Source organism: Artemia franciscana, chromosome 19 (assembly GCF_032884065.1).
Source record: "Artemia franciscana chromosome 19, ASM3288406v1, whole genome shotgun sequence".
In the NCBI taxonomy this organism is placed as follows: domain Eukaryota; kingdom Metazoa; phylum Arthropoda; class Branchiopoda; order Anostraca; family Artemiidae; genus Artemia; species Artemia franciscana.
Genome location: NC_088881.1, coordinates 28,249,721 through 28,271,968, shown reverse-complemented (window position 1 = coordinate 28,271,968; position 22,248 = coordinate 28,249,721). Strand labels below are relative to the sequence as shown.

The 22,248-nt window shown below is 33.6% G+C and overlaps 1 protein-coding gene across 1 annotated transcript in view; it reads right to left on the bottom strand.

The window, feature by feature from the left end:
- Window positions 1-22,248, bottom strand: part of LOC136039518 (nuclear factor NF-kappa-B p105 subunit-like) — a 152,139-nt gene that overhangs the window by 89,576 nt on the left and 40,315 nt on the right. The window contains exons 4-5 of the mRNA XM_065723316.1: window positions 7,463-7,604; window positions 3,808-3,952 (exon numbers count right to left, since the gene is read on the bottom strand). Of these exons, the coding sequence (XP_065579388.1) occupies window positions 3,808-3,952; window positions 7,463-7,604 (287 nt within the window). The remainder of the gene's footprint in view (window positions 1-3,807; window positions 3,953-7,462; window positions 7,605-22,248) is intronic.

Below are 22,248 nucleotides of genomic sequence, written 5' to 3'. Positions count from 1 at the left end.
CCAAGCTATAATTATGATATCAAACATAACTTTTTTTCAGAGAAGTATCTAAACTTGCTCAAAAAAAGGAAAATTATACTTTTTCAACGATTTTAATCCAATTCTCGCCGTATTTTGAATCTAAAAAAAATTAGGTATATCAAATTTCAAAGATTAAATTCGGTAGACAAAAGTGAATGTCGGCTTTGAAATAACAGACACAAATTCTGATTTCCGTTGATATGATATTTAAAATCATAGGAAAGGATAAACATACCATAATCATAGAATAAACATACCAAAACTTGCACAGCCAAAACATACCAAAACTTTACACAACCAAAACATACCAAAATCTGCACACACACCGAAATATACCAAAATTTACACATACCAAAACATACCAAACTCTGCACATACCAAAACAAAATTTACACATAATAAAATGTACTTTAAAATTTACACAGGGAGCAAAAACATTACTCTATGATATTTATCCTGATCTTGAATTCTTATCCATACTGGATTTTTTTCTACAAACAGACAAACTAACCTTTTTCAAAGAAAAGACAAAGAAAACATAATCAAACAAAAACGAGTAAAAAAAGAGATAACAAATGTACAGAGAAAAAAGAATAATTCAAAGAAAACACAGCATTAATTGCACACAGGTTTGGAATATATATGGCGACATATCGATAATAAAAGAAAAGATAGTTAAAGAAAAAAGAATCAAAGAAAAAATTGATATATATCTAAAGAAAAACAATTCAAAGAAAACAAAACAGTAATTCAACTTGCTTAAATTAGACACCAGGCTAGAATATACAGAACTAAAAGATAAACAAAGAAAAAGAAAACAAATGTGTAAAGAAAAAAGAATAATTCAAAGAAAACAAAGGAGCAAATCAACTTCCTTAAATTACACACCGGGTGGGAATATACATTGCGACATATCAATAATCAGAGAAAAGATGGTTAAAGAAAAAAGAACAAGAAAACATATGTATAAAGAAAAAATAATTCAAAGAAAATAAAACAGTAATTCAACTTACTTAAATTACACAATGGGCGGGAATATATAGGACTAAAAGATAATCGAAGAAAAAAAAACAAATGTGGAAAAAAAGAATAATTCAAAGAAAAAAAAGCAGCATTTCAACTTAGTTAAATTACACACCAGGTGGGAATATGGCGACATATCGATAATGAAAGAAAAGATATTCAAGGTAAAAGAATCAAAAAAAAAAGAAAAACAAAAACAAATGTATAAAGAAAAAAGAATAATTCAAAGAAAACAAAGCAGAAAATCAACTTACTTAAATTATCCACTGGGTAGGAATATACATGGCGACATATCAAAATCAAAGAAAAGTTTGTCAAAGAAAAAGAATCAAAGAAAAAGATAACATATGTGCAAAGGAAAAAAAATTAAAACAAAATAAAACAGTAATTCAGCTTACTTAAATTACACTTTTCAGGAATATTTAAAGAAACTTTCCACGAACAGTTGAATACTAAACTTGAGAGTTTAAAATTTGACAATGTGGAAGATGGTTGGAATAATTTTAGAAAAACAATTTGTGAAGTTGCTGATGGTACCTTAGGGAAGAAAGGTAGGACTGCAGCTAGGAATTTTAGTGGAAATATGTTTAATAGAGAGGAGAAGGAGCTTGTACAAGAATTATTTGAATGATAGATCATGTTAACACAAAGGGAATGTAAAGAAAGTGGAGAAAACATCAAAATATTAACTAAGGAGATGTGCAGTGGAGGCCATGGATAAAATTGCCGAGGATGGCATGTTAATAAATCGAGGAGTAGTCAATGCGGACTAGTCCCGGTTAAAGATAGGAACGGGGCCACAATTAGTGATAAGGAAAGAGTTAGAGAGATGGGCAGAACATTTTGAGAACATTTGAGATGGGATTATAAAACAATAAGGCTCCAGGTGCTGATAGTGAGGTAAATGTTTTTGTTAAATATGGTGGCTCTGAGGTTAGAAATAAGTTACTGAAGATTATGAATATGATTTTGAAAGAGGGGAAGTGCCTAACGATTTAGGAAAGCCTTAATTAAACCACTGTACAAGAAAGGTGATAAGAGTGAGTGTGATAATTATCGCCGCACTAGTCTGGTCTCTGTAGGTAGCAAATTACTTAGTAATGTGATACTTTTCAGACAGTGATGCTGTAGACAAAGTTTTAAGAGAAGAACAGTTTGATTCTAGAAAAGGTAGAGGATATGTCGAACAAATTTCCATTCTTAGGTTAATAATTAAAATATGCTTGAGTTATCGAACACCTTTGGTCCTCAGTTTTATAGATTATGAGCAACCGTTCGATTCTGTTGATAGAAGAGCTTTAGCAAAGGTCTTATTCTAGTGTGATATACCAAACCAATACATTAAAGTGATTAGTTCTTGTACGAGAATAACACTGCTGCGGCTAAGGGAGGAAATGAGGTTATTAGCTGGTTCTGTATTAAATCAGGAGTTAAGCAGAGTTGTGTTCTATCTCCCTTTATATGGATCATTTTGATGGAATTTGCCCTAAGGAGCACAGGAAAGGCAATGGAAGACCACGGAATCAAATAAGGAGGAAAAACTCTCCTGGACTTAGATTATGCTGATGACTTAAGCATCCTAAGCAAAATCAATGAACTTTTAGAGGTTTTACGAGTTCAGGATGCTAGAACAAGTTTAAAAAGTAATGTTAAGGAGACTAAGTCACTAAGGCTAGGAATAAGTGAAGATGAACAGGTGACATTAGGTAACGAAAAGATTGAGTGGCCAGCTTCACTTACCATGGTAGTATTATTAGTAAAGACGGTAGGAGCAGTGAAGATGTAAAAAGTAGAATAGCTAAGGCTCAGGGTGTTTTTTCACAGTTAAAAAATAGTTTGGAAGAATAGGAAGATAAGTCTGCAAAACAAGATTAGAATATTGGAAGCTACAGTGATGACAGTGGTCAAATATGTTTCTGAAGCATGGACTCTCCGAAAATCGATTAAGATTTACTAGATGTTTTCCAGAGAAATTGCCTACGGATTGTTCTGGGTACCCGTCTGACTGACCGTTTTTATACTCTGAGGTTGCACAAAAAATGTGCTTCAATCCCGCTTTCTAGGGCTATAATGAAAGAAAGGTTGAGATGGCTAGGGAACGTTCTGCGGATGAAGGGTGTCAGATTGCCGAATATGGTCCTTTTCGGCCAACCGTCTAGGGCTGAACGGAAACATAAAGAAAGAAAACGACCAAGAATAGGCTTTTTAAAGGCCAAACGAAAATACTGAAGAAACACACAAAGTGAATATTTCGAGAGAACGACCGCCTCTCTTCTTCAGCGCGAAAAAAATAATATAATCAAGAGAAATGCCGGAGAATAAACCTACAAACAAACGCGGAAAGTCAACAAAACCAATTAAAAAAACAGCCAAAAATTTAAAAGATAAATAAAATTCAATGAAAGACCAAAAGTTATAAGAATTAAAATCAAATACGTAACAACCACAAAGTGAGTCATTCGCAAATATCCGCAGGTCGTCCTCGTCTAGGGTGGGAGGATGTCATAAAGAAAGCTTTAAAGGAAATGGGAACTTCCTGGGATAGTGTAAAGAGGGAGGCTTTGAATACATTCGGATAAAGGAGAAGCGTGTGTAGCTGTGGTGGCCTCAGGCGGCTTGGTGCTGCGCTGCCCCAAGCCACCTTAAAGTAAATTACACACCGGGCGGGAATATATAGGACTAAAAGATAATCAAAGAAAAAGAAAACAATTGTGCAAAGAAAAAGGAATAATTCAACGAAAATAAAGCAGCAAATCAACTTACTTAAATTACACACCGGGTGTGAATATACCGGCCGACATATCGATTGAAAAGTGCCAGGAGTTTCACTCGGAATTAAGGCCTCAAATTTCAGCTTCACGGCATGCAAGTCCATTGAATGTGCTTTACTTTCGGATAATTCTTTGGCCTAAAAAGAAGAAAAATTATAGTAACACTTAACCTCTGACAAAGATAATGAGCCATTCATGCAGGAGAGAAGAAGAAGCCAAAAAAACACGAAGAAGGCAAAGAAGAAAAAAAATACATTCTTAGTCACGATTAGTCAAGTTAAGAAAATCTACGGCAAAAATCATGAGACATTTAAAGAGGAGAGAAGAAAAGGAGACAGGAAAAAATCTGTAAAGAAAGATGAAAAACTAAACTCTCAACTAAACTTAGGCGAAAGCTCCACCGATAATCAGAGGACAGTCAGAGAGGAAAAGAAAAGAAGGGGAAAGAAAAGGAAAGAAGAGAAATAGAAAAAAAAGAAAAGAGGAAAGAAAAAAAATTCAACGTCGTGCTGAAGGAGTAAAAGCTCCTTCACTTTTCTGACACATGGCGGGTTGAATGGCATGATCAAATTATCACTTTTCTGGAGCTGTTCCCTGTTGTTATTGGAAAACTGGCGAGCTTTGTGGAAAACCAGTAAGATTCAGGTTTAATGCCGAATGCCAACTCCTTACTATCAGCCATTACCTAGTTGAGCTTCTTTTTCCCTCTGATTCTCGTGAAGAGGGATTTCGATTCTGCTTTCAACTTCCGTTTATCTGCAAAGGAAAATTCAGGTCTACATACCTACTGTGAACACTTCGATCTATGCAAGTCTGTATTAAAAGATCTGCTGAAAGTGGATTTTTCTTCTATTAATGGAAAAGCATTCTAGATAGATGAAAGTACTGAGACACCCGCCTCAATGGCAAGACGCCAACGTCGGTGATTCCCCTCTTCAGACGCTTCCATTTTTTTACAGACTTTTCCCTTTCCCCATATCTCGTGCAGCTATGTGTGGAAATCGATACGAGATTTCTTGACCGCCGATTACAGCACTTCAAACTCAACTTCTGTTCCCTCGTTTTATTTGTTGAGACTATATTAGCCGAGGTTGTGAAGAAGCCGCAAAAATACAAGCGATTCTTTTTCTCTGAGACTGGTCTCCAGTCTGACAAGCCAAATGGAGGTCTATAGGCAAGTCGCGCATCCCGATAGTTTCCGAAGCTCTTTGTGCGTTCGACAACCGCTGTTTTCCAACTATGCACTCTTGATTGTATTCTCCCTGTTATCACGACAGCTGTAGAGCGTTAATTTAGCATACCAAAACAGCTTCAAACATACATCCGAAATCAGACAGTAGGGGGCATGTTCAACGGTCTTGCACACATGTCTATCAATTGCAATGTCAAGGTGGATACTGACGATGTTTTAAGCCACTTTAGGAAGGAATTAAGATGGACTTAAATATAAGAAGTATTTACTTTTTGAATTAAAATGGAATAGTTGTGGGCATCAAGTCATGGCAATTGTAGAAAAGGCTAAGACAGATAGTCCAATTGAGTGAGAGGCAATTCTGGCATTAACCCCCCTTATGAGGATTATATAAAAATGATGTTAGTTCATTTGTTAATAGATATGTCTATCTATTATCCGTTCATGCGTCATTCCTAGGGCAGTAAAACCAATGTAGATAGTCATAGAGCTAAGATAGTGATAGAGCCTATAGTTTTCCAAGTGTTTGGTTAAATGGCACGGGTAAACGGCGGGAGTAAGTGTGCCTCTTTTATTGGACCAATATTTGTTTGTTATCTTTTAGCAAGTCATGCCTGCCACGTTTAATCACGTTTAGTCACGTTTTGCTTTTTTATCTGATTCAAGGATTAGCAAGATTATAGCTCTTCAATTTGGTTAATTGATTAATTATTTTATCTTTTTTAGCAGCATAGTAATAAATAAGCTAAACAGGGGACTATGACAGTAATATACTTAGTTGCTGGTAAGTTTCTAGACTTCCGATAGCTTTCGGCTGCCTCCCCCCCCCCCTCTCCGAGCAGAAATCCTGAATACGCCAATGCCATGAAACCATGTTTCGCTGCTAGCTCACACACTGCCTTAAGCTCCCCAAAAGTTTAATATTAACATTATTTGTTTACAAGGAAGTACAAATATTTATACTATTATTATACTATATTTTATTTCGCTGAATATTTACATTTCCTGTACAGACAATATTACAATACAGTTTTCAATTTACCCGAAGTAAACGTCATCATTGAGCCACTTGCCAGCGTCTCTGCAAAAAATATCTGAAAACTAAGCGTTTCTTTGAGTTAAGTTTTATACTCTGGCAAAAGAAAGCACAACAGTACGGGCTAGTTCAGCCAGGTCTTTTTACAAAAAAAAACTTTAGAAGTATAGACCTTTACAAAGTGAACTGTTTTGTTTAAAAAACAAAACAAACTTCGCCCTTAACCTTCCTCCGCTGACCAGTCTACTTAGCGCTGAGGTTTTTTGCTCAGTAATTATGTTGTTATAATTCTTTCTCTTTGCGTTCTGCTTGTTTATTCAACTAAGTGGGCAATAAAACATATTATAATTTTACAATCCAAAAAAATACTTTTACAATACAATAAATTAACAAAATATCGATTTTTCTAACTTAAGTAATATGTTTAAAAAAAAACACATTTTGGATTATTTTAATGAAGGTAATCTTTTTTTATTATTATTATTGTATTATTATCATTATTCCAATACACTTGGTCTAGAATGTGTTGATTCCCCGAGAATTATACATACAAAATTTTACATAAAATTACATAGAATCTTACATAATTTGACAATACAAAATATTGTAAAACAAATAAGATAAATTAACAAAATAAATAATAAATAAATTATAAAATTAAAATTTAAAAAACTAAAAGGGATGACTAGTGCCACTGGACGGCTTAAGAGATAAGTAGTGGTGGTTCTAGGCCTGGGTAGGGGGGCAGCTGCCCCTCCTCAGTTTTTCTGACAACATACATTAAATTTGTTTTATCTTATATTTTTACTTCTATCAAGGTGTCTTGCCCCCCCCCCCAGATTTTGGGGTCAAAAAGTTTTCCCGAGATACAGCTCATTTTATTATGCAAATATATTTTGTGGACATCTTTCCATAAGCTAGCCATAAATGGCCAGCTAGTCTATTTCATGAGCTAAGCTAGCCTACGAGGCATCATAGCTGAAGTATTGCTTTTTTTTCGTTTATATATTAAACGGAAAATGGGGAAAAAGAAAATGACATAGCCTGGTATAAATAGTGGGCTTTATCATGAAAGCCATGTTCGTGCGCGTTTTTTGGGGGGAGGGGGAAGAGGGAAAGAGATTTTTCCTGAAAATTTTATAAAACATTTCCTCAAAATTCTTAGTTTAACGAATTCAGGGTGAGGGCCTCATCGCAGTGCACCTAGAGGCTGGAACAAAAGTTCATCTGCAAAAATATGTATGTTTTCTGAACAAGACGGTGTCATTCTGTGTAAATGACAGGTTTTGATGAAAATACATATACAATTTTAAATAGTGAATTTCATCAATTTTATTTTTTTAATTGAAGCTTTTTTAAAGCAACCTATTTGTCAAGGCTGCATTTAAACGGTTTCAATTAATTTGAGGATGTACTCACATGCTGCAAAACTTGACTAGACAGTGACTGACTATTTCTGTCTGTTACCAAAGCTTCTTGCATGAACAGGGATTTTAATCGCCTTTCCAATACTTCCTTTACATGTTTCTTTCCAGTATGAATTATTGTTATACCCTGAAAACTAAAAAACAAGAATTAAAAATATATTCTTGGATGAAATAAGAGAAACAAAAAGGCAAGTGAGATCGGTAGCAGTCCCAGGGTTGTCAACTTTTTGATCCATGAATGTCTCCCTGAGCGTCCAGAAATGTGTTTTTTTTGTTTTTTTTTGCTAAAATGTGTACATCTTGAAATCCTAGAAACTAGAGGTTATTTTTTTACCAGTTATATTAAACCAAAAGACGCTTTGTAAATTTCTTTCAAAACGGCCAATTAATATCAAATGTAATAAAAACAAAAAAAATCAAACTCATTCATACAAAATGACTTAGTGTAAAAGCACGAAACACATATAAACTTGTAAATCCCTTACTTGGAACATAATCCTTTACTTGCAACGTCTCTGGTAAAACCTGAATGCTTGAAAAATGTGAAGAAAAAGCGCTGCTTTGGTGAAAATGACATTTCTTTATCAAAATATATATTCAGTTGGGAAATGTTTTGTTTTATGTCAAAAACTTCCAAAATGTTTCCCTTTTTAGCCCTTTTTTGTCCCAATTTTTTAAAACGTGTCACTTTTTCCCTTTTTCGTTATTGTGTCCCGACATATAGGAACTCTTTTGACATAAAATGAGTCCAGTTGGCAACCCTGAGCAGTCCTCTATAGGAACTCTTTTGACATAAAAGGTTGGTTCAGTTGGTTCAGGTTGGCTCAGGGTTGCCAACTGAGTCCAGTTGGAAACCCTGAGCAGTCCTCTAGTATAAGGTATAATATCTATCAAACCAACATATTCTGCAGACACTTACGTAGGTTTGTTTCGAAGAAGGCATTAAAAAATCCCTTCTTTTGTCTTTCGTTGTCATAGTTGCTTTTCGAATTGCTTTATTATGTCATTACAAGAAGTGGTGCTACTGTCAATGAAAAAGACGTCACTGCATTACGCTTACCGAATTCAAAATTTAAAGACTTATACTACTTTTTTTAGTTAATATAAAAAAAATCGCAAATTTAAAATTAAAAAAAAAACACTGACTGTAAAAAACAAGCATTAGCCAGGAATAATAAAGGGAAAATAAAATGAAAATGAGAGCCTTAAAGTATATTCTTCCTCTGTAAGTTTTTTTATTTATTTCCTTTATTTTATTCCTTGTTGGATGACAGATACAAAAACACAAACAAAGTTCTAAGAATGAAAAATAACTCTATTGTATGGTCTTCGCATTTATCAAAAATAGCTATCTTATAACAAAAAGGCCATCAAGACACATGCAAAACATTATATACATTAAATACGTTGTATAAGACTACCCTGACTATACATGGCGTTTATATATAAATATATATATATATATATATATATATATATATATATATATATATATATATATATATATATATATATATATATATCATGAAAAGAGAAATCACCAATGCAACAGTACAAACACATATAAAAAAAAAAAAAAAAAAAAAAAAAAAAGGAGACAGAAGGAGAAAAGGAAGACTGTTTTCCTAAATTAGTGATTAATATAGACCAGCACTTGAATTAGGCCTTAACCCTACTCATCCATACAATCACATAGGTCAAACAGCATAGCCAAACACAATCAACCATAAAGAATAATCCATGGACAGGCAGTCATGTCGTCAATAAGTATAAGTCGTCATTTACCAAACAATAGAAAAAATAATAAAGACAAATAATTCAGAGGCAACAACCCAACACAAGGGCTCATCAGGAGAATACACTGGCCTATAGGGTTTCGCCACTTTAAATTCTCTACCCAGCCAAGTGTTGTGGCTACCAGAGAATATCCATGGCATCCCCGTGTCAGGTATCACCCCCAAAATGCATGCCTAAGAAAAAAAAACAGCAAATGTAAAACAACCAAGTAACATCAAAACAAGCTTATCCTGTTAATATATCGCTCTTTTTAGCAACAACAGGTAAACTGAATATGATAAAATTTACCAAATCACAAGTATTAACACGTTGCAAAAAAAAAAAAAAAAAATAAAAATAATTTAATGAGCTAAACAACTATAGAATTCATCTTTACTATGTGGCTATTTTTTTTTTTTTTTTTTTTTTTTTTTTTTTTTTTTTTTTTTTTTTTTTTTTTTTTTTTTTTTTTTTTTTTTTATTAATCCGCTCTATTAGAAACAGAATTCAAACTAAATGGCGCTGCATCATCATTTGTCGGACCTCCGAAACTAGTTGAAAATTTCTTTAAGTATTTCCAGATAATTCTTTCGATATTTATTTAAAAGTTCGTTATAATGAAAACTACATAAACTACATAAATATTGCGTAAATCGAATCCATCTAAACCAGCCCGTTAATTCTAAATACAACTTGATAATAGAATTTTAAGTTTAGCGTATAGCAAAGATGGTTTGGGAGATTGAAGCCATTCAGGATATTTTGAATATGATTGAAAAATAAAAGCAACAAAGAAAATAGAAAATTAAAAGATTTTTTCTAGCTATAAAGAGCGATGTAAGACTTAAAAAAGGAGTATTTAATTATTTTTGATTTTTTTTTTTTTCGAGAGTTCCAAATGCCTTTCTATTCCAAAGGATAGCTTTGCAAAAAGCTTAGCTGCAATAGCATAAACCCCTTTTAAAATTTAATTTCAAGGATACAATCAATTGTGCCTATTAAAATTTACCTCTACTAACAACGAGGAAAAAAAATTGACTTTAATCGATCGAAACAATAACATCCTTTCTAGGACGCCTAAAGATAACCCAATATTTTTCAAAATACATGCATAAAAACGCAATCTTTTTCTAGGGACACAGGAAAAAAAATTTTTTAAAAGCAATACTGACACATATAAACATGTAAAGGTTCCGCTGTAAGGTTCCGCTCCCATTTTAAGGGCTACTTGTTCGGCAGGTGAGTTATTACGCACTCCTAAGCAGTTTCTGACCTCCATGCGTCCTGCTGTTTCCTGGTTTCTCGATTATTTTTTAAGTTTTTCGTTTTTTTTTATCAAACGTCAATAAATATAGCCAAATGTTTATCAATACACCAACAGTCCACCAAAACAATATATATTTTCTTCAATGAAAGTAAGAGACAAAAACGTGAGAGAGATAGAATATTAACATTCGCTTTATAAGTTACAGAATCTAGAATTCCCAGCCTATTTACACACTCCAGAAGCGTACACATGAATCTTAATCAGAGTGGGAGAGGTCAAAAATTTTAATTTTTGCATCTTTGCCGTTGCAAAATTTGTCTTTCTGTTTCGTTATTGCTTTTTGAAGTGTTTCCATATGTCCTAAGAAAAAAGACTGCGGTATCTTATAGGCTATTCTTCGAAAAACAACGTGTTATCTTTAGGCGTCCCGGAACAGATGTTAGTTTCGATTGGTTGAATTCAAAATTAACTTCTTTTTGTACTCGCTGTTAGTAGAGGCAAAACTTAATTGGCACAAGTAGATTTTGTATCCACTAAACTGTAAAATTGATACTGAAACCACTTTTCAGTCATTAAGCCTATTAAAAAGAAGAATCAAAAAGGTTTTTACTTCGATTAAATTAAGCCAAGCAAAGAATTAAGTGAGATGTGCAGTGGTCCTTCTAGCAAGCCAATATATCCACATTTGTTTAATCAAATTGCTGAAACAGAGAACTAACAGTAGGTTTTTGTCTTTAGTTGTTACAGACGCACAGGGCCCATGAGGGTTTGAACAATCGTTTGCCCCCGACAACTTCCAACGACAACAGAGTGAGGAAGGGTCAACGCTATCCCTCACTTCCTTTGAGCTATTTCACTTAAAAAAGAAGGTTTACAACCTAAATATTGCTATTATCTCTGTAAATTTCCATCAACCACAACAAATACTCTACGGTTAATTAAAATCTCTGAAGATTTTTATCCTCACGAGACCCTGAAACTAAATGCCATAAATAAACCGTTTATATGCATAATAAATAAATAACTAATAAACATATAAAATTAACATAAATAATCATAGGCCTGCCTAAGTAAAGAGCGAAGTTGACACAATGTATTTCTTTGTATGTATTCGCAATTATTTCCTTGTTTCTTCTAACCAAGACGCTTCGTATAGAAAGAGTTGTCGTAGAAACTTAGAAAGGAGCTCATTCGATTAGGAATTGGAAGTTCTAGTGCCCTTTTTAAGAGTCAAAAGTGATCAGAGGTCAACTAACCCCCCCCCCCCCGCGGCCTTTTTTATCCAAATGCATCCTATCGAAATTTCTAAATGCCATATAGTTTAAAATATTCCAAAGATCAAATGAGAATGCCTCCATGGTTGACAAAACCCCCCAGAGCCCAAGGGTTGCAAGTTATGCCCTGGGGGCATACAAGGTTTTTTGGAATGGGTGGTCGCAAAAACTTTGGGGGGATTCAATTTGAAATCGGATGTTCCAGGGTCTTTTTTAAAAGTCAAAAGTGATCGATGGGCAACGAGCCACTTTTCTTCATTTTTTCAAACAGTTCGTGGTAACGAACTGTAGTAAGGAGCGACCCGGCTCAATAGTAACCAAAACTCTAAAAAATTGAACTTTGATATCAATATCTACATCAAAAGAATCGCATTTTAATGCTGATTTTAAATATATAAGTTTAATCAAGTTTAGTCTTACCCATCAAAAGTTACGAGCCTGAGAAAATTTGCCTTATTTAGGAAAATAGGGGGAAACACCCCCTAAAAGTCGTAGGATCTTAACGAAAATGACACCATCAGATTCAGCGTATCAGAGAACCCTACTGTAGAAGTTTCAAGCTCCTATCTACAAAAATGTGGAATTTTGTATTTTTTGCCAGAAGACAAATCACGGGTGCGTGTTTATTTGTTTGTTTTTTCTTTTTTCTTTTTTTTTCTTTTCCCCAGGGGTCATCGTATCGACCAAGTGGTCCTAGAATGTCGCAAGAGGGCTCATTCTAACGGAAATGAAAAGTTCTAGTGCCCTTTTTAAGTGACCAAAAAAATTCCCAAAAGCAACGGATCAAAATTTTGAGATAGCCATTTTGTTCAGCATAGTCGAAAACCATAATAACTATGTCTTTGGGGATGACTTACTCCCCCACAATCCCTGGGGGAGGGGCTGCAAGTTACAAACTTTGACCAGTGTTTACATATAGTAATGGTTATTAGGAAGTGTACAGACGTTTTCAGGGGGATTTTATTTTGTTTGGGGGTGGGGCTGAGGGGGGGGGCTATGTTGGAGGATCTTTCCTTGGAGGAATCTGTCATGGGGGAAGAAAAATTCAATGACAAGCGCGCAGGATTCTCTAGCATTACTATAAGAAAACAATGAAAAATAAACATGAAAACGTTTTTTCAAATGAAAGGAAGAAGTAGCATTGAAACTTAAAACGAACAGAGATTATTACGCATATGAGGGGTTCTAAAAATACTTTAGCATAAAGAGCGAGGTATTTAGGAGGAGATAAATACCTTGCTCTCTATGCTAAAGTATTTTTAGTAATTTCAACTATAAATAGGGTCATTCTTATAGGGGTCATTCTTAAGGAATTGGGACAAAACTTACGATTTAGTGTAAAGAGCGTGAATGAAATGAGTTGTCCCCTTCACAATCCCTCGATCTTTACGCTAAAGTTTGACTCTTTGCCACAATTCTACTTTTTAAAACAATTAAAAGCTTTAGCGTAAAGAGCGAGGGATTGTGGAGGGGACAACTCATTTCATATAAGGAGTAATCTAAGAGAAAGCCATTTAGCCAAAAAAAGAATTAATATACAAATTTCATTTTAATAATTTATGTGCGGAGAGCCAAAACCAAACATGCATTAATTCAAAAACGTTCAGAAATTAAATAAAAAAGAACTAATTTTTTTAGCTGAAAGTAAGGAGCGACATTAAAACTTAAAACGAACAGAAATTACTCCGTATATGAAATGAGTTCTCCCGTCCACAATCCTTCGCTCTTTACGCTAAAGTTTGACTCTTTGCCACAATTTTACTTTTTAAAACAATTAAAAGCTTTAGCGTAAAGAGCGAGGGACTGTGGAGGGGACAACTCATTTCATATACGGAGTAATTTCTGTTCGTTTTAAGTTTTAATGTCGCTCCTTACTTTCAGCTAAAAAAATTAGTTTTTTTTTATTTAATCTTCAAGTAAGTCTGAAAGTAGAATAACTATAACTAAAGGGTTGACAAATTCCCCCAAGTAGTAGGGCCAGGGCTGTAATTTATGCAAGGTGCCCATTGTCAGCATATAAGAGGGTTTGGTAGAAGGTTTAGCAAGCTACTGATTGTCAGCATATAAGAGGGTTTTGTGGAAGGTTTAGACTTATAAACTTTGGAAGGGGTCATTCGATTGGAAATCGATTCTACTTCCTTTTTTAAGTATCCTTTTTAAAAGTCAAAAGTGATTGAATGCTAACCACCCCTTCCCTCCCACGCTAATCAATTCTCCAAACATAGCCAATCAAAACTATATTTGAGAAGCCCAGTATAAAAATCTTTTGGGCTATCCACCCCCTAAAGAATAGTGAGGGAGTGTTGAACTAAATCAAAACACATTACAGTATGTACATGTGCGTTGTCAAAAAGGCGTAACTCAGGAATGACTGAGGGTATTAATTTGGAACTTCCAAGAAATGGCAAGGGGGATAACCAATTAACAAAAGGTAATATCTGCAGGATACCACCACTACTACTACTACTTCTATAACTACTGAAACTACTACCACAACAATTAATGTTTCTTTAACAAGTACTTCCAATTATGAGGATATTCAAGCGAAAATTTCAGGAAATGTTCAGGAGAAAGATGAACTAAATAAAAATGTAATATGTGCATAAAAATTGTAAAAAGGGCGTGCCAGCAGTATCTTTGGAACTGCTAAACTTGTCGAGCTGATATTTCCAAGGCATAATGAGGGGATGTTCAACAGGCCAAAAGGCAACAAGCACATACTACTAATACTACTACTGCTCCTACTACTACAGCTATTACTGTCATACCAGTACTGTTAAGACTAAGGCTATGAGGGTGAAAATTTGAGAAAATATATAGAAGATAATTTAACTCAAAAGACACTATGTGCATGCAAATTGTCAAAAGGCCGTATCTCCGGTATGGATTAGGGAATTAAGTTGAAACTTTCAAGGAATGCTTAAAGGGGAGGATCAATCGACCAAGGAGTAACGTTTGCATGCCTTTTTTGCTACTGCTACCACTTCTGTAGCGATTATTTCCAAGGCGGAGGATACTAAAGTGGAAATTTGAGAAAATGTTGAGGGGAAAATTGAACAGAATCAAAAATAGTGGGCATACATATTTTAAAAAGGGCGTACCAGCAATATATTTAAAAATTAAAATTCATTTGGTTGTAAATTGGAAGTTCTAGTGTCCCTCTTAAGATATTATGAAAAATGGACCATTAAGCTTGAAATAAGGATTGTTTTCGCTATAACAAAGAATTTACAATATTGGAAAAAAAGACTATTTTTTTTTCGATGCACATTCAGCTGTACAATATATATATACATATACATATACATATATATATATATATATATATATATATATATATATATATATATATACTAGCTGTTGGGGTGGCGCTTCGCGCCACCCCAACACCTAGTTGGTGGGGCGCTTCGCGCCCCCCCAAGCCCCCCCGCGCGCGTAAGTCGTTACGCGCCATATTAGTTACGCGCCATTGTAGTTGTGTCCCTGTGTCCCACCTGTGAATAGAGATAGATATAAATATATGTTTTTAACTACGTAAAACATGCGAATATACAACATTCTTCGCTGTCCCATTGTCTGTGCATATAAATAGATTGTCAGGTTTACTGACTCTTGAACATGCAACATATAATTGTCCATGGGAAAAACAATCCGTATTCAGATCTATACCTCATTATTCTAATGATGTGTCCCTGTGTCCCGGTCGTCATTTATATTCCCTGTGTCCCGGTCGTCATTTGTGTCCCGGTGTCCCAGTTTGTAATTTCTCTTTGAGTGTCCCGGTCGTCATTTATATTCCCTGTGTCCCGGTGTCCCGGTCGTCATTTGTGTCCCGGTGTCCCGGTCTGTAATTTCTATTCGAACAATCCCTGTGTCCCGGTCGTCATTTATATATCCCGCCTGTGCCCCCGGCGTCCCCGTTGTAGTTGTGTCCCTGTGTCCCGGTCGTCATTTATATTCCCTGTGTCCCGGTCGTGATTTGTGTCCGGGTGTCCCAGTCTGTAATTTCTCTTTGAGGTTCCCGGTCGTCACTTATATTCCCTCTGTCTCGGTCGTCATTTGTGTCCCGGTCTGTAATTTCTCTTTGAGTGTTTTTTCTTTTTAGTTTTTTTTTAGTTTTTTACCTTTTTTCTTTTTTCAGTTTTCTTTTTCTTCTTTTTTTTCAGCGTCACTATGAAGTACATATCGACGAACCTTTGTTTTTTTAACTTAAATCTGGTAGGCATTGATGGCCTTATCCAAGTCAAAATCCCAAACCCAATCATCATCGCTATCATTTTCAGTTTTGATATGTTTTGACTCTCGCTGTCCAGGTGGATTTTCATCTAACTGCGCGGTTTTGCGTTCTTTAGCCGCAAGCCTGTTTTCTTGCTGTTCTTGTGATTCCTCGGAACGCTTTCTTTTCTTACTTTCTCTATCAGCAGCAAGTTTTTTGGCATAAACTCTTTGAGCAGCTTCCTCGGCTGTTGCCATTGTAGGTTCTTCAGTCATTTTACAATTAAACATTTTTCCGTGAACAAATGTCTTAAATACCGTTAATGACGTCACCGTCAAAGCAAAAATGACGACAACTAATTTCATGACGTCAGTCAACACAGAAACATGACGTCACCTGATCCACAGACAGACACACAGACAGACAACTTATTTTTATATATATAGATATATATATATATATATATATATATATATATATATATATATATATATATATATATATATATATATATATATATATATATATATATATATATATACTATATCATATTGTTTTTTCTTGTTTACTTTCCATATTAGGTAAAGAGATATGGATATGGAGAGATATGGAATAAATGATGGGATATCACTTTCCTCTTTGTATTTTTGAACTTTATAATAAAATTCTTGCCGTACGAAAATTACTGTTCAATTTCAATTACAATTTAAACAAGATTAAGTTTCAATTTATTCCGTTTCATTCTAATTAACCATATTATCTAGTATCTTATATTGAAATTGGAAGGCCTGAAAAATAGCGAACTATCAGGTGGCTCTTCTTGTTCTTAATGAAGATCTTGATTATTTTAAGCAAAAGACTGCAAACTATAGTTTTAAATTGTTTTTATTTTGATTATTTTAAGCAAAAAGCTGCAAACTGTAATTTTAAATTGTTTTTATTTTGAATGGAGGATGAAATTTGAAATGTTTTGACATTCAAAGACAATATAGCGCTACTTGGACTGATGAGGAATTAATTTAGAATTAAATCTATAATCTGGCAATACAGTGACAAAAGGAACGTGTAAATACTTCTTGGCAAAAAATTGTTCCAAAATGCAAAACAAAAATAAGAAGGTTTTATTTATTTACTCTTTTCTTAGAAGGCGACTACAAGAAGTATACATTCAGAATTTTTATTTTTGCATAGATTCATATTTTATTTATTTTTTTTAATTTGGGCCCTTTGTGAAAGGTCAATATTAATTCCTCATTCACTTAAGGCCTTAAAATAATATCATAAATTATTCAATCATTATCTTTAAGACATTTTTTTTAGTTCTTCTTTCTTTTTTATGTTGTTAGAGAAATGAATTAAAAACGAACAGACATTAAATAAATAAAAAACTGTTTTTTAACAAAAGTAAAGATCGAAGCATTGTCTTGAGCAGTGCAAAAAAAAAAACGACCAGAAATTATAATGAAAAATGGATAAAATTTTAAAATAACAGACATTAGACTTAATAAAAAATGAAACCAATAATACATTTATAATGAACTTATACATCAAAACTATATACGAAACTTATATATCAGAACTTATATATCAAGCTTATCATAACTTATATATCATAATTTATATATCAAAACTTATATCTGAAACTTATATATCAAAACAGATATTAAACTTAAAAAAAAAAGATGAAACCAAGAATGGACTTATAATGCACCAAAAGTAAGACTGATATTAAACTCAAACTCAAAATCAACAGAAATTAATTGAAGTGCTAGTTTTCTATAATCCTAGAAAACTAGAGAAACAAAAATAGTTAGTTTATTTGTACTAGTTTTATTGATATATATTAGATAGGGTGTGAAGCAATAATTTTTGTCCTTTTAAGTTTCAACTTCACTCTTTACTTCCCTCGGAAAAACTTTGTTCTTTTTAAATTGATCTTTGTTCGTTTTTTATTAGAATTTAATATAGAAACAACGATACCATGATCTTTTTTATTTATACGGAATAATGTATGTTCGTTTCAAGTTTTAATGTCACTCCTTAGTTTCAGTTGAAAACTTATCTATATATATAAAAATAAGTTGTCTGTGTGTGGATCTGTGTGTGGATCAGGTGACGTCATGTTTGTCCGCATATGACGTCTGAATTATTTCACACTAATACAAAAGAAGAAAAAAACTAAAAAAGGTAAAAACTACAAAAAAAAACTAAAAAGAAAAAGAAAACTAAAAAAGCTAAAAAACTAAAAAAAAACTAAAAAAAGGTAAAAATCTAATAACTAAAAAAAAAATGAAAAAAAATAAAAAAAGGCAAAAACTACAAAAAAAATAAAAACTAATAAAAAAACTAAAAAAGCTAAAAAACTAAAAAAAAATAAAAAAAACTAAAAAAAGGTAAAAAACTAAAAAAAACTAAAAACTAAAAAAGAAAAAAACTAAAAAAAAGGAAAAAACTGAAAAATAAAAGAGAAAAAGAAAACTAAAAAAATATGAATAAATATATATAAAAATAAGTTGTTTGTGGGTTATGTCTGTCTGTCTGTCTGTCGAGTGACGTCGTGTTTGTCCGCATATGACGTCTGAATTATTTCACGAGACACAAATGACGACCGGGACACAGGGAGTATAAATGACGACCAGGACATAAGTAAAAAAAAAACTAAAAAAACTAAAAAAATGGTAAAAACTACAAAAAAACTAAAAACTAATAAATAAACTAAAAAATCTAAAAATCTAAATAAACTAAAAAAGAAAAAAAAGAAAAAAGGAAAAAAATAAAGGAGAAAAACAAAACTAAAAAACGAATGTATATACAGACCGGGACACCGGGATACAAATGACGACCGGGACACAGGGAATATAAATGACGACCGGGACACAGGGACACAACTACAATGGGGACGCCGGGGGGCACAGGGGGATATAAATGACGACCGGGACACCGGGACACAAGGAATATAAATGACGCCCGGGACACTCAAAGAGAAATCACAGACTGGAACACCGGGACACAAATGACGACCGGGACACAGGGAATATAAATGACGACCGGGACACAGGGACATAACTACAAAGGGGACGCCGGGGTGCACAGGGGGATATATAAATGACGATGGCGACTCAGGGAATGGTCGATTAGCAATCACCATCAACAAAGCTCAAGGGCAATCATTAGAATCATGAGGTATAGATCTGAATACGGATTGTTTTCCCATGGACCATTATATGTTGCATGTTCAAGAGTCGGTAAACCTGACAATCTATTTATATGCACAGACAATGGGACAGCAAAGAATGTTGTATATTCGCAAGTTTTACGGAGTTAAAAACATATATATATATATATATATATATATATATATATATATATATATATATATATATATATATATATATATATATATATATATATATATATATATATATATATATATATATATATATATATATATATATATATATATATATATATATATATATATATATATATATATATATATATATATATATATATATATATATATATATATATATATATATCTATATTCACAGGTGGGACATAGGGACACAACTACAATGGCGCGTAACTAATATGGCGCGTAACGACTTACGCGCGCGGGGGGGCTTGGGGGGGGCGCGAAGCGCCCCCACCAACTAGGTGTTGGTGGCCAACAGCTAGTTTTTAATATAATTTCTAATTATCACCGATCTAGGGGAGATAAGACACCTCTAAAAAATACTGCAGACAACCTTGACAGCTACGAAAACTTCCAGTCTATAACATAAAGTTCATTATCCATACTTCAGAAAACAATAAATATTTTTCAGGAGCGTTTGTTTTTCGATGAACAAAAACCTGTTTTTACTCGGCCGACTTCGCCTGAAAAAGCCATAATGAAAACGGCTTTATAAATCGCCTACTGACAAGCAGAAACTAGAATGCTACTGAAAAAAAAGAACTTTTTAGGGCTCATTTAAAAGCGTAAATTTATATCTAATCGTTTTTTATAAATCTGACTTGATAGCATATTGCCACAAAATGCACTTTCGGTTGTATCCCCTTTTTTTTAATGAAAAAAGTGCCTTTTCCAATGAAATGACGATAAAGAGGTGTTATTCAAAACCTAGGCAGGAGCAAAAAACTAAGGGGGCAAGAACTTCCCTTCCCTTCAATTACCGCCGTTAGAACTCACACATAGGCTTTGTCACAGAGTGAAGTTTGAATGTTCAATTTAGTAGGCGATTTATGAAACTTACTAAGAGGCTTTGGAGAGGGAGTGTATGTGACGGGTTCATAGAAATCAGTTGAGTCTAGTTAACGGCATTGGACCGTGATTATTGCAATGGTACCGTTTTATGCTTCCAAACACTTCCACTAAAGAAGTTACGGGAAAAGTGCCGTTTATAGTGCTGTATGGCACTTATGGATGGTAAAATTGATAATAATAAAAAAAAACACTTAGATATGAGTAATAGGTTTAAAATGAGACTTCCCGGAATATGCTTTTAAAAAAAGTACATCACATTTACAAAAATAGTAGATTATCTGAAAAGTAATAATAAAAAGGGACAAACGATAATTTAAAAAAAAAAATCCAAGCTGGAATCGAACGCATAATAATCTAATTTCCAGCGCTGTACTAACAGAACCACGCCTCAAATAATGTAATTTAATATATTGGTGTTTGTGGGACTTTAGTTGCGTAGCTTATTAAGGGGACCTGGAGGAGGAAACATACGGGAGGTATTCTTGCAAAGCTCCAGTTAAGGGTTTTGGATCATAATTATTACAATGGTACTGTTTCATACTTCTTATTGTTTCTTACTGTTTTAAAAAGTAGAGTTAAGAGAAAGAGTCAAACTTTAGCGTAAAGAGCGAGGCGTTGAGGAGGAAAAGCCCCTTTCATATACGGAGTAATTTCTGTTCGTTTTAAGTTTTAATGTTGCTCCTTACTTTCATTTAAAAAAAACATGTTTTTTTATTTAATAAATATAAGCAACGGCTTTTAATAAAGCTATTAAACATCTATCTACAATGTTGTGTTAGCCTCGTAATTTTTCATTAGCTTACTGATAAGCACACAAATTATGAAACTTACAAAGGGGGCTGGCAGGGGGAGTGTACGGAAGGGGTTCTTGTAAACCTCCAGTTAAGTGTTCTGAAACATAACTATGACAATAGTACCTGTTCTGTACTTCAGAGCTTTTCAACTTAGAAGTGGCACCAAAAGTGTTGTTTCCAGTGCTATATCGCACTTACGAATGGTAGAATTGACGGAAAGCACGTAGATATAAGCAATAGCTTTCAAATGAGCCATTAAACATAACTCTTATAAGTTCTGCTAGCCCAATAGCCCCATGTTTTCTACTTGAGACATGGCACCAAAAATGCCATTTTAGTGCCATTCGGAACTTGCAGATGGTGGAGTTTTTGGGAAGAACGTAGATATGAGCCACATCTTTTATATGAGCGATAAAAAATCTGTCTACGATGTTCTGGTAGCCTGTTATTGCCCCCCCCCCCCCTTGAGAAATGGGACGACAATTTCGCAATAAACTTTTACTTTTAAGACGAAACGAAATAGTAGTTACCATCCCTGAATCAGTGTTAGATAGCAATTTTTTTCATAACTCAGTTTTTTTTTTTGCAAAACGTGTTTTTTTAACTTTTGGTTACTATGGGCTGTTGTCCGCTCTTTACTAGATTGCAGCTACCGGTGCAACCATGGTAAAATCCAGAATAATTTTTAAATAAATTATTGAATAAAAAAAATAACTGAAAAATAAAATTTTAATAACAGTCAAGATCACATAAAAGATAAAAGTTAAAAAAAAAAACACTTTATATGTCTAAATTCTTGGCTTTCGTTCTATTTCATTTATATATATAGAGCAATGGTGCCTAAATCAAATTTTTAAAATAAATAGTTAAAATTTTTGAATAGATTGATTTTATTTTTGAATAGAAGTTTAGCAATGACAAAAATACTTTGCTGTTTTATGCATTTTAAAACAAACATGTTTAGAATGAAGAAACTATTAATGGAACTTTAGTGTATATCAGCCTCATTGAACTAGCCTGATTTTATAAAATATAATCTCAGCTGTTTTATGCATTTTAAAACAAAACATGTTTAGAATGAAGAAACTATTAATGGAACTTTAGTGTATATCAGCCTCATTGAACTAGCCTGATTTTATAAAATATAATCTCAGCATTAATTTCAGGAGCTTCCGTTTATCTAT